This window comes from Leguminivora glycinivorella, chromosome 6 (genome assembly GCF_023078275.1).
Source record: "Leguminivora glycinivorella isolate SPB_JAAS2020 chromosome 6, LegGlyc_1.1, whole genome shotgun sequence".
Lineage (NCBI taxonomy): Eukaryota > Metazoa > Arthropoda > Insecta > Lepidoptera > Tortricidae > Leguminivora > Leguminivora glycinivorella.
The window spans coordinates 9,473,602-9,488,919 of record NC_062976.1 but is presented as its reverse complement, the minus strand read 5'-3'; the positions used below and the strand labels follow the sequence as shown (position 1 = coordinate 9,488,919).

General features: G+C 38.4%; 1 protein-coding gene across 1 annotated transcript in view; it reads right to left on the bottom strand.

Annotated features, from left to right (window-relative positions):
- Window positions 1–2,789: 2,789 nt before the first annotated feature.
- The window catches only part of LOC125227015 (abhydrolase domain-containing protein 2), a 38,493-nt gene continuing 25,964 nt past the window's right edge, over window positions 2,790–15,318 (bottom strand). The window contains exons 6-7 of the mRNA XM_048131205.1: window positions 9,028–9,182; window positions 2,790–7,303 (exon numbers count right to left, since the gene is read on the bottom strand). Coding sequence (XP_047987162.1) covers window positions 7,041–7,303; window positions 9,028–9,182 — 418 coding nt within the window. The 3' untranslated portion in view covers window positions 2,790–7,040. The remainder of the gene's footprint in view (window positions 7,304–9,027; window positions 9,183–15,318) is intronic.

Here is a 15,318-nt window from a genome sequence, read left to right as displayed (position 1 = left end):
TGTCTGTCCGTCTGTCTGTCTGTCTGTCTGTCTGTCTGTCTGTGTGTGTGTCTGTCTGTGGCATCGTAGCTCCTGAACGGATGAACCGATTTCGATTTAGTTTTTTTTATTTGAAAGCTGTGTTAGTCGGGAGTGTTCTTAGCCATGTTTCATGAAAATCGGTCCACTAGGTCGCAGTCGGGGGTTTTTTCAAAATTTTAATTTTGTGGTTAGGTTATTGAGTGATATAGCAGGGGGAAATTAGCTAAAATTACGGCATAATTAATGGAAGGTTTTTTTAAATTGAAATATGTACGTTATAGACCGAAGTTATTTTTCATCAACCCTCCCCACTCCTCCCTCCTCTGCGTCACCCCTCTACCCTCCCTTAAAGTGCCGAAAATGCGGTTTTTCTCGATTTCTGACAAAACTGTTGAAGATACAGAAAAAGCGCGTAGGAACGAAGTAATCCTTAATAAATTTACTACAAATCATTCATTAACACTTTGGTTCTAGCACTTATAGTTTACGCGTGATCCGTCACGAAAGTTGGTCCTTTGCTGCAAGCTTCTTTAGTGAATGTTAAGTTTTCGCCCAAAATGCATACGAAATCGTCGAAATTTGTTTGATATAACTAAAATATTGTAACTCATGACTAAAATAAAATTAAGGGGGAAAAATCACTACCATGGGTGGAATTTCCAATATGTCTTGGAATTCCAGTAACTATTTAAGACGTAATATTTTCACGGTAGTAGTCGCTAGGAGTACCATTGATCTATATAGTGTATCTATGACTGGGGATGAGCTTTTGGTAGCTGTTGGTAGAGCCCTGGAGTATCAATCCAGTAGCCGTGAGTTCAAGTCCCACCCATGGCAGTGATTTTTCCCCCTGAAATTCATTTTCAGTTTATAATATTTTAGTAATATCAAACAGATTTCGTAAGCAATTTGGGAGAAAACTTAACATTAACTAAAGAAAATTGCAGTAAAGGACCAACTTTCGTGATGGATCACGCGAAACCTATAAGTGCTAGAACCAAAGTGTCAATGAACGATTTGTAGTAAATTTATCAAGGATTACTTTTTTCCTACACGGTTGTGTCAGAAATCGCGAAAAACCGCATTTTCGGCTATTTAAGGGGGGGAAGAGGGGGGAGGGTTGATGAAAAATAACTTCGGCCTGTAATGTACATATCCCAATCAAAAAAAATCTTCCATTAATTATGCCAATATTTTCATACATAACTTTCCAGAAGCAACGGACTAATAGGTATATACGCGTTAAAGTCTCAGTGTAGTTAAAAAGCAACTATACAGCAGTTTGCAGTATGCAGGTAACTTTTTGAAGATGACAAAAAGTGTTATCTCCGAAAGGGTTTTTTATGGATTTGAACCTTATTACTATCATGAATTCATGATAGTTGCTTTTTAACTGATTCGTACTATAAAATCGAGGGACCACACAAATATGTATTAGATAATGTTATGTCACAAAGGAGCAAAATTACATATGACGAGAGCGTAAACTTAATTCAAAGCCTAACGAGAGATTCTAAAATAAAATCCTAAACTTAGTGAGGGATTTTGGTATTGACGCCCGAGGTGGAAACTATTTTTTTCTTCATTTCACATCGTCTATGAAAATAGTTACCTATTTGTTTTACAAGGAGGCAAAATTGTTGTGCCAATATTGTAACTGGAGCAAGCGACAGATTCCAACATTGAACCGCGAGTGTAGCGAGTGTTTCAAAAAGTGGAATCTTAAGCGTTGCGAGGGTTTCAAGGCACGAGGGTTAAACAAACTTTGCCGCCGAGTGAAACAAAATTTTTCACCACACCAACAAAATACTTACTGACTTTGCAACATCAAGCTCTATCAAATCTATCAAATTATTATATACTAGCTTTTGCCCGCGGCTTCGCTTGCGCTAGAAAGAAACAAAAAGTAGCCTATGTCACTCTCCATCCCTTCAACATGCCTTCATTAAAAATCACGTCAATTCGTCGCTCCGTTTTGCCGTGAAAGACGGACAAACAAACAGACACACACACTTTCCCATTTATAATATTAAGTATGGATTTATGATTCAAAATCATCATTAAGGTTTTTTTGGGTAAATTCTACCAGCCAGCTCAAAATATCAAGTTAAAATTTGTATGAAATTACTTTGCATGCACTCTTGTGGATGTAATACAATTTTGCAATTCGTTTCCGAATAGCGAAGTCTTTAGCAGTGGGTGTGGTGAAAAATCTGTTCCAAATAGTACATTACATCAGAGGCCGGGAAAATGAGGATTTCCGGCCAAGTGGGGATAGGGATACGAGGCCGGGAATCCGTTTTCACGCCGAGGCATGTATAGTGCTTTTCTCAAACATACAATGAAATTAAAAAAAATGCTCTGAAGGACAATATTTTATAAAAAAAGTTACTTTGCAGGCCTAGGCCTGAAAAATAATATGAAATCCCTTTACAGTCCTCTCGAGTTGTTGCGCCCAAAAAGCGATACTTCCCAGCCCATTTTAAGGAACGTAAAGACAATATTTCATTGCATGTTTGAGAAAACGTTATTTACAGCCCGGCAAGAGTAGAAAATAATGGGGCTCGTCTATGTAAACATTTTGCATGTGGCAACTATTGAGTCGCTTTGTATGAGGACAGTAAGTGTTGCTATGATAAAAAATAATTAGTTCCCTTTCTACTCCTTTTTTGCCTGTACTCTAGGGTAATCCGGGGCGGCATCGGTATAAAATACTAAACGGAATACGGGTTGCGTGAGAACCTGGAGTAATGAATGAAAGTCCCGAGTTCGTATTGTTTTATAATACTGTTTTAATATTCACATTCAAAACTCACAAATAAATAAACAATTGTTACTAACCACTTTCGTGGCTGAACACAGTAAGCTCCATCAATTACAACGTAGAAGGCAAAATCTAAACAATTATTGTGCATGTCATAATTATAAAAAACCTACACTTTTAGGCAACAAGATAATGATAATTAGCGATATAGAGATGCCTTTCATAAATATAATAAAATAACTTATGTCAGTATAAGACCAGTAGTAACTCTTCTAACAAACAATAGTAGTTATTACATTTATTACTGGTCTTTTTCTGTGCTAATGTGCTCATATAGAAAAGTGGCTTGCAATCACAGAAAGGTCCTTATTTGATTATGCTCTACCTATCTGCAATAAGTTCCGATTACAGCTGAAAAATTATGCTTATATTGCTCTTGCAGCATAGGGACCCTACTGTGATGAATAGCCACAAATATTGATATTGTACTTTTTCCACGGGATGTGTCTTCTAGCGTAGACATTAAAATCTCAATATGAACGGTTTTTATTCATAATTATTTAAACGCTTTAGGTTTGTCTGTAAACAAGTTGCCTATTCCAATCAATTCCCAAGTAGATATGTATTGTATACCTGACTCGTACAGATGCCGTCAGAAATATCGGAGCTGCCGAAGTGTTAATTAATATATGAACACACTGTAATGCCTTGAAAATAGAGGCGTGTACAGATATTTGTGAGCGCCTTCGCCGCTCCCATATATTTAATGGAGACATTCTCCAATACATTTAGTTTTTTGATGCTTAATCTTAGCATTTATGCTTCTAGGGAGACTAGCTCAGTACCTAACAATTTTACATAACACAAGGTATATTCTACAAAGGCCGACAATTTCAAAATCAAGCTCAGAATTCTCAGACACGTTGTTATGACCTTAGGTTTTCCCTAAGGCAATAAGAAGTACCAACATAATTTGATGAATTAATCGGCCCTAGTAGGTCCTCTACATTAATAAAAAGAAAACAATAAATATTGTTGCCGATATTCTTCATTAAAACTTTAACAACATTACAAATATACAATCATTTTTGTAAACGACGTATTGTTTCATGAAAGCACCAGCAAGCTTTTCTATACGAAGAATTTTTTGATTTTCAATCATTTAAGACACTCATATTTATTGAAAAAGGAAACAATTACACCTACATACATATTTGTTTCAATATATTATTATGTATCAGTACAATTTTCTAAAGTAGGAAGCCTTAGAACCACAATTTCAATGCCCGAATATCCTAACACTACATTTTTCGTTATAGGTAGATAATAATCATTTTACTTCCTCGGCTTTTACTTTAGAAAACCAAACTAAAATATTGCATAAACACAGCTCAATATTGTACTTTATATAATCCAAGTATCGTGCCATACATAAACTAGCCATTCTAAAGTTGGTATGTCTTCTATTGTCGATGTTTCACATCACATACTAAAAATCTATCGACCCTTGGCTTTTGAGATCAGATGGAAATAGTTGGTATCACAAACAAAATATCATAAAACCGGACGTAAAAGTCAAAGGCATATTCCGCAATTTACGATAGCAAACCCGTGTTCCTTTAGGAAGCAACCAGGAGCGCAAAAATTTCGAGGTCATATTTTATGTTTAAGGCAGTTTTTATTGACTCGTAGCCAAAATCAGAAAGGTGAGCTATGTGTCCGACATTTGCACATGAGTTGACAAAAGTTCAACAAATACTTTTGGATTCCATATCGATGACTTCTGATGCCGGTCACCTAATTATTGTTTAGAGTTAATATTTTAAGTATAACTTTATTAATGACAACAGTCTCACTGCTGCCATTAATAAGGAATGCGAAATTGCTACTTCATCCTTCTTACACTGGCAAGACATAACAATAACACACATTCGAAACACCCAGCTATAAAATAACTAGTACATATCTAGCAATATATTTTAAATGACACTGATAAGAACACATACTAACCTCTAGAAAAAATCAAGGCCGAATTAAAGACTGGCTTAAATTTGAATACTCAATAATAAATAATAATAGTTTAGCCACGCAGAAGTCATATGTGGTCCACTTCAAGGTTAATGTTTCAATCTAAAATTCCAATAGAAATTCGACCATATTGCAGATGAAGCATTGCATGCATTGGGCAGTCCCTACGTCCCATTCATCCATAGTTGTTACACTCTAATTTGAATCTTTCATGAACCAAATAAAGTAGCATTTCATAGCGTTTTGAAACAAACGAAATACCAATTTATTTATATGTAGAACAAGGTTCACATTCAAAATACGAAAACTATGGTGGGTCTTACGAGGATACCAGACACCGACCATTTTTGAGACCTTTCTCCTTAAATTACACATTCTCGCAAACCTCCGTGATCGACCATTAAGTATTTTGTGAATGTAAACAATAATACATACAATAAATAAATACACATTTCGGCGATCCTGGTACAGAATCCGTCCCTGAATGAAATGCTACACCGCATAGTAATTTAGTTCACAACTTCCAGTTTTCTTACAAATTATTTGCACTCTTCGGTTTGAATAAAGATGGTTAACGCGATAGTTGTGAAATAAATTAACGCTTTGTAGTATTTGTGCTTTACCTTTACATACTATAAACTGTTAATATGTCAAAAGTTAAAAAAATTTACAATATAAAATCAATTTGAGTTTGGTGACTATAAGAAATGCTATACATTGAGTCTAATTTGAAGCGATTTAAAAGTAATTCTAAATCTACTCGGAAAATTAAACTCATCGTTTAAAATAAGCAATAAAACATATCTTTCATAAGTACCTAGTGCAAATACAGTTGTGCATATTTTTAAACATTTAGAAAATACTAACACTCAACATAAATATAAATCATTGCATTGCACACCACATTTTATTTGAAACTATATCTATGTATAAAAAATCGCATCAATTTTTCCTTCACTTCAATAATATAATTGCAAATTTCTTCTACATCTAAATATAAAATATCACAATATTGAAAACCAAGCTAACCGCTGCAGTTCGATTTGTATGGAATGGGTTATTTGAGATTATTCAGCGAAATGCCATAACATGGAATTTATCAATACTTGACGATAACTGGTACACGTATCACACTCACAATTTCATTCGACTCGTTTTAATTTTAGTAATTTCTATGTGGTTATTTGGTTATTATTACGTCGTTCTGGCAGGGTTTCAACCTCTTTTAGTTTTCTGGTCGCATTATTAATCATTATCGTGTTGAGTCGAACCAATCTAACTCTGCAAGCCATTTGCAATACCAAAGTCTTATCATTATACATACATACATACAATCACGCCTGTATCCCATAAAGGGGTAGGCAGAGCACACGAAACTACTAAAGCTTCAGGGCCACTCTTGGCAAATAAGGGGTTAAAAGAAAACGAAACTGTGGCATTGCATTGACACGTTGCCAGCCTCTCGCCTACACCACATCAGCCTCATCATTATAGTCGTACAAAAACTTGATCTTTATAATAACACTCATTAATTTGGTTATATCCAAATGGTGGTAGAGTTAGTTTAGACAGACTATAGGTTGGAATATCAGTGGCAAAAAGGTTAGCCGGAAAAACAGGACATGTTTAATTTTATTATGCGACTAGCAACTGAAATCGGATTGAAACGCTGGCAGAACTACCCTAATGTCAGGTTTCATCCCTGTACCTATTGCACGGACGTAGCGTACAAAATTCCATGGACCAAGGAAACAGTATTTTTATACATAAATTATATTCGGGTAGAGATAGTTTTGTAAAACCTTCATACATGATAGGTATAGTGGTTTGTAGAGTGAGTACTACAGTCTGCTGTGAGATCATCTAATCTTACAGTGAGTCAGTGCCTGCAGATTTCTTCCTACTGTTCTACTATTGTTCCACGGGCGTAGCACACTAGTTGGATAAACTTTACCGCATCGGTGCGCCCCTATCGCACTTACAAATCGTGTGAAAAGGACGGCCTGATGACGTTATATCGTTTATCGCGCAACCGTGCTTGCCTGCCTGGCAGCCGCAACATTTATTTATTCTAGACCTGCTAAAAACTTTTCTGTTTACTTGGTCCATGGCAACTTATCCTAACCTAAGACAGTAAATACCTTCAAAAAGCTTTCCACAAGCGCGCCTCAAACATTTGATAGCTGGCGCGTCGTCAAACACATGTAAAACCTGAGGCAAATATGGTCTATGTTTTGATGGGCGTTTTGTCCAAAGGGTCTCTATAGACGATGGTGGCCGACTTGATGAGGTCGGGTTCCTCGTCTGAGACGGGGTCGGAGATGGACTCCATGGAGGAGCACTTGTTGTGCGCCATGAGCAGGCCGCCGGCGAGCCCGACCAGCGCGCGGTCGAGCCACGTGACGGGGTTGGCGTAGACGAGCCCGCCCTCGTAGAAGCCGAGGTGCCCGCCGTGGGCGAGCTCCAGGAACATTGTTTTGTCGTGGGAACCTGGAGGAAATCATGTTGTAAGTTTACACTTCTTGTTACCATCTACTACCTACTATTAACAGTATTAACCCATAGATGCATGGTATCGTATACTCCGTTTTACTTGCAAAATTATTTAAGAAGAATTGAAGTCTATGTCAATTTTAAACTTACTTACACAGATGATCAAGTCTCATTTTGACATCAATCTGATGTCTAAGTATGTAGACAGTTGTATAATTTTGATAGTATCGTTTTTGGTATGTACCATATCATCTAAGGGATAAGTAATAACCTTTTAGTACTATCGCGTTCAGCTTAGAACATTTGAATTACTATTAAATTAGGCAAAGTAAACAGCTTATAAACGTAAATTGTTGCAAAGGGTGACGGGTGTTACAGTTATTATTTGAAGAAAGTTGGAATATTTAAAAAATCAAAATAAATAGTCCCAACGTGAACATTCTTTATTGATATATTTCAACACCTCTCTCACTTATTTAAAGTCACATACAGGTCGAACGCGATTAATTAACATTATTTTACCTTTTATCCCGGATTGTGAGGGAGGCGATCGAAATTAAAAAATATCCTAAAAACTTTAACAGGGAAGACGGTTATAGATTATCGCCAACATGGGGACCAGTGATTCAAATGTTCAAACCAAAAGATCTATCTTCGGACCAGTGCGCGGATGTTGTGAGTGCTGTGTGTCGTGCGGTGGGAAATAAACATGAACTAAAAGCGGGTAGATTATATTTATTTGTCTACCCCGAACATTTATATAAATTAATATCGGGTAGTTTTGTGGTGTTTACATCTCCGGTGACACTTTGCTGGGACGTCAGTCTTCCGCGACCACGGCCAGGTTGCACGGTTGCGGTTTACGGTTTTTACGTTGGGAAAAAAGGTAAAATAATGTTAATTAATCGCGTTCGACCTGTATGTGACTTTAAATATGTGTACAAAGCGCGAGAACTTAAAGTGTTATACCTCTCTCACTGTTTATAATTCCGTCTGTCTAGCATATTTGGCACTTCACACTTTATCGATGACTCAAATTCCTAGATTGTTCGACGGCTAATATGTAACTGTTGAGTCACAGATGTTTTTATATCTGATAATGACTAAAAGAGGAAATGTACCATGGTTTGCAAATAAAGATTACTGATTAATGGATTACTGATGATAACTACGATAGAAGCAAGTAATCCGTCTGGATAAAACCACACCGCGTGTTTAATCTATCCTGCATCATGGTTCTACTTTTATCACTTATCACCACATCTTCCTGCCATCATCAGCCTGCTACGTTTTAAGAAGTATGGAAATTCGAATAGGATAATAGCATAATCATAATAGTAGGCTAGACGAGTAAGGGTCGTCCATCACACAAAATTGCTATTTAACTTTTAGAACCTCCACTCCCCTTTTCTCTTGTCAGGCTTCTTCCTATCTGTTTAGCACACTTGGCACATAAAAAAAAATTGCTTAGACATTAGAAATACATACATACAATCACGCCTGTATCCCTACAGCGAACAACTCAAGTTTCAGACTTTCAGTGCCACTCTGGGCAAAAAAGGGGCTGCAAGAAAACGTAACTAAATTGTGACATTGTAGTGACAGGTTGCCAGCCTCTCGCCTACGCCGCAATATAACCCGTATCCCATAGTAGACTTCTACGACACCCACAGGTGGTGATGAAATTCTTAACCGCCACGGGAAACATTAGAAATACTTACTAGCAAACTCTCTGATGAGAGGTAAGAGCGGTTCAGGTACTATGGGGTCGTCGCGCGCGTTGACGAAAACCATCGGGGTCTTAATGTTATGTAAGTAGAAGGCCGATGAACTCCACTTGTAAAGTTCCGCCACGGACTCGAATTCGTGCACTTTTCTGTAATAAACATGGAGATATGTCAGTGAAAGGTGAGAATATATTATAATTTATGCATGGGTAAGATGTAACCACAGAACTATATTTAGATAGAAGAAACAAGAGCATCTATTTTGTATAGGGGCCGAGCGTGTCAGATTTTGCGCTAAATTGCTACTTTCCTGTAAATGGAAATTTGTCTCAGGCCTTGCTTGATCTATGGTATAGGTATATGAAATTTGTGGATGTAAGGGCCTGGCCACATGGGCGCGTTGCGGCGACGCACCGCAAAAATTCTGCGTTGCGTTGCCGCGCCGCCAGTTTGGGATTAACTAAATATGCCGAATACCGAATATTTACCGAATATTCGGCCCATCTCTAATGTGGACGAAGGACAAAAGGACAGCCTTATAGACAGCAGGCAGGCAATTATGGTCGCGCGATAAATGATAAAAATATCAGGCCGTCCCTATCGCACTATTTGTAAGTGCGATAGGGACGGCCCGATGTTTTATTTAAGGCAAGTTTTATTTAAATCGATTAAATCGTAAATAGTGGCTTGCAGCTAAAAATAATGTTCAACTGGAAAAACCTAGGTACGTTTTTTCGCTAGAATCTACATTTTAGTAGGAAAATTTCTTAAAAATAGATTAAAATTAAACTGGTACAGATTTTTTTAATTATCCCATTATAGTGCCCTACTGCTGGGCAAAGGCCTTTCCCCTTGATTTCCTCAACTCCCTCTGGTGTTATTTTTCCGGCCATGCAGTCACTCATAAAGGCGTCCAAGTCGTCTCACCATGCATGCGACAGACCAGACGTGGCATGCACAAATACACTTCAGCATGGCGGTTTTCTTCCCTACTTACTTTAATATGTACAGATCGGGTGCCCTCTATTTCGCCTATCATTAATTCGCATAATATGAATTCGCATAACAGATTTGGCATAACATAATTGTTCATAACATTGAATAAGCATAATATTAAAAATGCATAATTCTTATTTCGCATAACAATGAATCTGCATAATTGAAATTTGCATACTATTATTACCTATAACTTTAATTATCCTAAAATGAATTGCCATACTTACTAACAGTATGGAGCAAGCGCTTGGATCAATCAGAGGCTGATTTCCCAATTTCGAGCGCTCGATTTTGAGTGTTTAATTTTATACTGTCTCACTTATTAAGCATTAAAATAGGCATTTATAATCCAACTAAGTATAACTAAGTATCACTTACCATCAGGTGTGATCGTGGTCAAACGTCTACCTATTCATACTAAAAAAAAAAAAAAAAAAAAAAAAAAAAGTAATCCTGCCTTCTAAGCCGCGGTCCTGGGTTCGAATCCCAGTAAGGGCATTTTATTTGTGTGATGAACACCGATAAGATTTGTTCCTGAGTCATGCATGTTTTCTATGTATAGAAGTACTAGCTTTTGCCCGCGGCTTCGCTCGCGTTAGAAAGAGACAAAAAGTAGCCTATGTAACTCACCATCCCTTCAACTATCTCCACTTAAAAAATCACGTCAATTTGTCGCTCCGTTTTGCCGTGAAAGACGGACAAACAAAGAGACATACACACACTTTCCTATTTATAATATTAATTATGGACGTATATCGTCGCCTAACACCCATAGTAAAAGCTATTAGCTTTGTATTGTGTAAGTGACCGGCCACATCAGAGCGTCGCGTGTCTCGGGGCGCGCAACGGACGTCCGCGCCACGCCACCTGAGTGTAATTCAAAAAACGTCTCCTCAGTACATTTTGTATAGGAAGGACGTAAGTAAGACGCGCCCCAGGTGGCGTGGCGGCGGCGTGGCGCGCCGCGCCGCCAAGCGGCGCGCCTTACGTCCTTCCTATACAAAATGTACTGAGGAGACGCTTTTTGAATTACACTCAGGTGGCGTGGCGCGGACGTCCGTTGCGCGCCCCGAGACACGCGACGCTCTGATGTGGCCGGTACCTAAGGTGTCTCCCAATATTTATTTATTTTAATTATTTAACTTCTTAGTATTATTTATTACTAGCTTTTGACAGCGGCTTCGCACGCTCAGAAAAATACCCAACTTGTTATTTTTGTTTAATACCCCTGTATACCTATAGATGACATTAAACGTCATTTACTTGACACTGACATTTTGAACATTTTTTTCGAATTTAACATGATATACCGGTTTTTTACAACTTAACTAGCCAGTCAATAGTCATTTGTTTTATTAGGGGGCAAAGTTGTTGTTCAACCGCACGTTCCAATACTGGGGGCCGATTTTTGAGTCTCACTGTCACTAAAATACCGGTTGAAAACGGTTGCCTATTATTTTCAGTGACAATTTTCTGAATTCGAACGCCGTGAGACTCAAAAATCGGTCCCCTGATACCCAATCAAGCGAAAGATTCCAATATTGAAGCGCGAGCGTAGCGAGTGGTTCAAAAAGTGGAATCTTGAGCGTTGCGAGGGTTTAAAGGCACGTTAACCTCAAGCGCGGGTCCAGCTTTGTGCCCAGGGGAGGTCACGTGGTAAAGGCCCAGGCCCCTCGGGGAGGTCACGTGGTCTATTTGTATGGCCAACCTAGGCTCCAGGGATCCCCCCTGGATCCACACATGGTTAACCTTCGTACGGCACGTTAAACTTTGCCACCGAGTGAAACACAACATTTTTCACCACCCCAACACGAACAAAATACTGACTAAAAAACATCAAACTAAATCAAATCCATCGATTTCTTCAATATTTAATAATTTAGTATTTTTCTGAGCGTGCGAAGCCGCTGTCAAAAGCTAGTAATAAATAATACTAAGAAGTTAAATAATTAAAATAAATAAATATTGGGAGACACCTTAGGTACCGGCCACATCAGAGCGTCGCGTGTCTCGGGGCGCGCAACGGACGTCCGCGCCACGCCACCTGAGTGTAATTCAAAAAGCGTCTCCTCAGTACATTTTGTATAGGAAGGACGTAAGGCGCGCCGCCAAGCGGCGCGGCGCGCGCCACGCCGCCGCCACGCCACCTGGGGCGCGTCTTACTTACGTCCTTCCTATACAAAATGTACTGAGGAGACGTTTTTTGAATTACACAGGTGGCGTGGCGCGGACGTCCGTTGCGCGCCCCGAGACACGCGACGCTCTGATGTGGCCGGTCACTTACACAATACAAAGCTAATAGCTTATACTATGGGTGTTAGGCGACGATATACGTCCATAATTAATATTATAAATAGGAAAGTGTGTGTATGTCTCTTTGTTTGTCCGTCTTTCACGGCAAAACGGAGCGACAAATTGACGTGATTTTTTAAGTGGAGATAGTTGAAGGGATGGTGAGTTACATAGGCTACTTTTTGTCTCTTTCTAACGCGAGCGAAGCCGCGGGCAAAAGCTAGTACTTCTATACATAGAAAACATGCATGACTCAGGAACAAATCTTATCGGTGTTCATCACACAAATAAAATGCCCTTACTGGGATTCGAACCCAGGACCGCGGCTTAGAAGGCAGAATTACTTTTTTTTTTTTTTTTTTTTTAGTATGAATAGGTAGACGTTTGACCACGATCACACCTGATGGTAAGTGATACTTAGTTATACTTAGTTGGATTATAAATGCCTATTTTAATGCTTAATAAGTGAGACAGTATAAAATTAAACACTCAAAATCGAGCGCTCGAAATTGGGAAATCAGCCTCTGATTGATCCAAGCGCTTGCTCCATACTGTTAGTAAGTATGGCAATTCATTTTAGGATAATTAAAGTTATAGGTAATAATAGTATGCAAATTTCAATTATGCAGATTCATTGTTATGCGAAATAAGAATTATGCATTTTTAATATTAAAGAAAACCGCCATGCTGAAGTGTATTTGTGCATGCCACGTCTGGTCTGTCGCATGCATGGTGAGACGACTTGGACGCCTTTATGAGTGACTGCATGGCCGGAAAAATAACACCAGAGGGAGTTGAGGAAATCAAGGGGAAAGGCCTTTGCCCAGCAGTAGGGCACTATAATGGGATAATTAAAAAAATCTGTACCAGTTTAATTTTAATCTATTTTTAAGAAATTTTCCTACTAAAATGTAGATTCTAGCGAAAAAACGTACCTAGGTTTTTCCAGTTGAACATTATTTTTAGCTGCAAGCCACTATTTACGATTTAATCGATTTAAATAAAACTTGCCTACTAAATTATCCATTTGCATATTGATCGTAGCGAAAACACGTACGAAAACGACGTACGTTTTTCTGTTTTACTTTTTTAAAGGCACAGGTCACACGTTTTTCATCAAATCTATGTCGTACCGTTTAGGTTTTTTGGCTAATTGTTACCAATCTTGAGTATCACTTTTTTTGCGCCATAATGAAAAAGGCCGTTTTTGGAAATTTTTTATTGACTCGAGCGTCTTTAAAAATAAAAATATCAAAACGTTCCAACACAGATAAGATTAATAATTAATAACAATCTGACTGGGAACAAATCAAATTATTTTATTGAATATTTTTTTGATTTGTTATTTAATAACCTAACAACAAAATTAAAATTTTGAAAAAACTCCCGACCGCGACATAGTGGACCGATTTTCATGAAACATGGCTAAGAACACTCCCGACTAACTCAGCTTTCAGACAAAAAAAACTAAATTTAAATCGGTTCATCCGTTCGGGAACTACGATGCCACAGACACACACACACACACACGGACAGACAAACAGACAAATAGACAGACAGACACGTCAAACTTATAACACCCCTTCGTTTTTGCGTCGGGGGTTAAAAAATAGTCTTTCGCTATATCGTAATGCTGCAAAGGAGATAGGAGGTGCAAGCACTAATTGTTGCCTTGGGCCTTGTCGTTTTTTATTTCGTGTATGATGTCTATTTCAATTTATAGAATAATCTGTGTTGAAAAAATCAGTCTACCTTCAAAAACCAGGGAGGAAATAGTCGAGAGCGTTGGTATGGAAATTGAACCATCCTGTATCGTCTTAAAAATATAATCGATTGTCGATTTAGCCCCGCTCCCCAGCTGCCAGCTTGCAGACCTGAGGTTGACTATGATTAAGAGAAGCATCTTAGCAGGTTGCCTCAAGGGCCTACTCCAAAATCCTGCCAGATTTCCGTCCATAGTCCATAATAGTGCGTAATTTTATTTTCACGAATTTATCGGATTCGGATCGGGCGTAGTTCGAAAGCGCTCTATTTTTAACGTAGGTACCTATCGTCATATTCAGATAGAACGAATATTTTCTTTACCTATGTATTTACAAATTGTCAAATCTTTTGGGAATTACATAAAAGTCATAAAATTATTTATTTAATTAAATTATGAAAAAAAAAACCCCGACCCCGACATGGTGGACCGATTTTCATGAAACATGGCTAAGAACACTCCCGACTAACTCAGCTTTCAGACAAAAAAAAATCAATCTAAATCGGTTCATCCGTTTGGGAGCTACGATGCCACAGACAGACACACACACAGACAGACAGACAGACAAACAGACAGACAGACACGTCAAACTTATAACACCCCTTCGTTTTTTGCGTCGGGGGTTAAAAATGTTATTATTTAAATCTACCCATCGATGTACCCATTGCGGAAATATAAATTAGAGAGGCACTCCATAAATGTCAATAAACCCTTAATTGCATGATTTTACTTTTTTTAACAATTTACAGATATATGACACCATGGTGGTATATATGCTGAGCACTGGAAAAATAATGAAAAAAATCTATCACCATTTTTTTAATATGAAACAACGTAACTAAAAAAAGATGATTTTTAATAGCATATTGAAAAATTCGAATATTGCTTAGTATTTTATCGTGAAAAACTTTACTAAATCTACTATTGATTCAATGTTTGTGATGCTTGGAAAAAAATCCATCACCAAGTAAAGAAGGGTTAAATATAAACGACACGAAGTTTAATTCGAACACAACAGTTCACAATTGCGAGCAGCGGTGACGCACCGCCAGTTTTGGCGGCGCGGCGACGCGCCGCAAAAATTCTGCGTTGCGGTGCCGCGCCGCGAGTTTTTGCGGTGCGTCGACGCACCGCGAGTTCTTGCGTCGCGGTGCCGCGCCGCAGATTTCCTGCCGCAAAAACTGGCGGCGCGGCAACGCAACGCAGAATTTTTGCGGTGCGTCGCCGCAACGCGC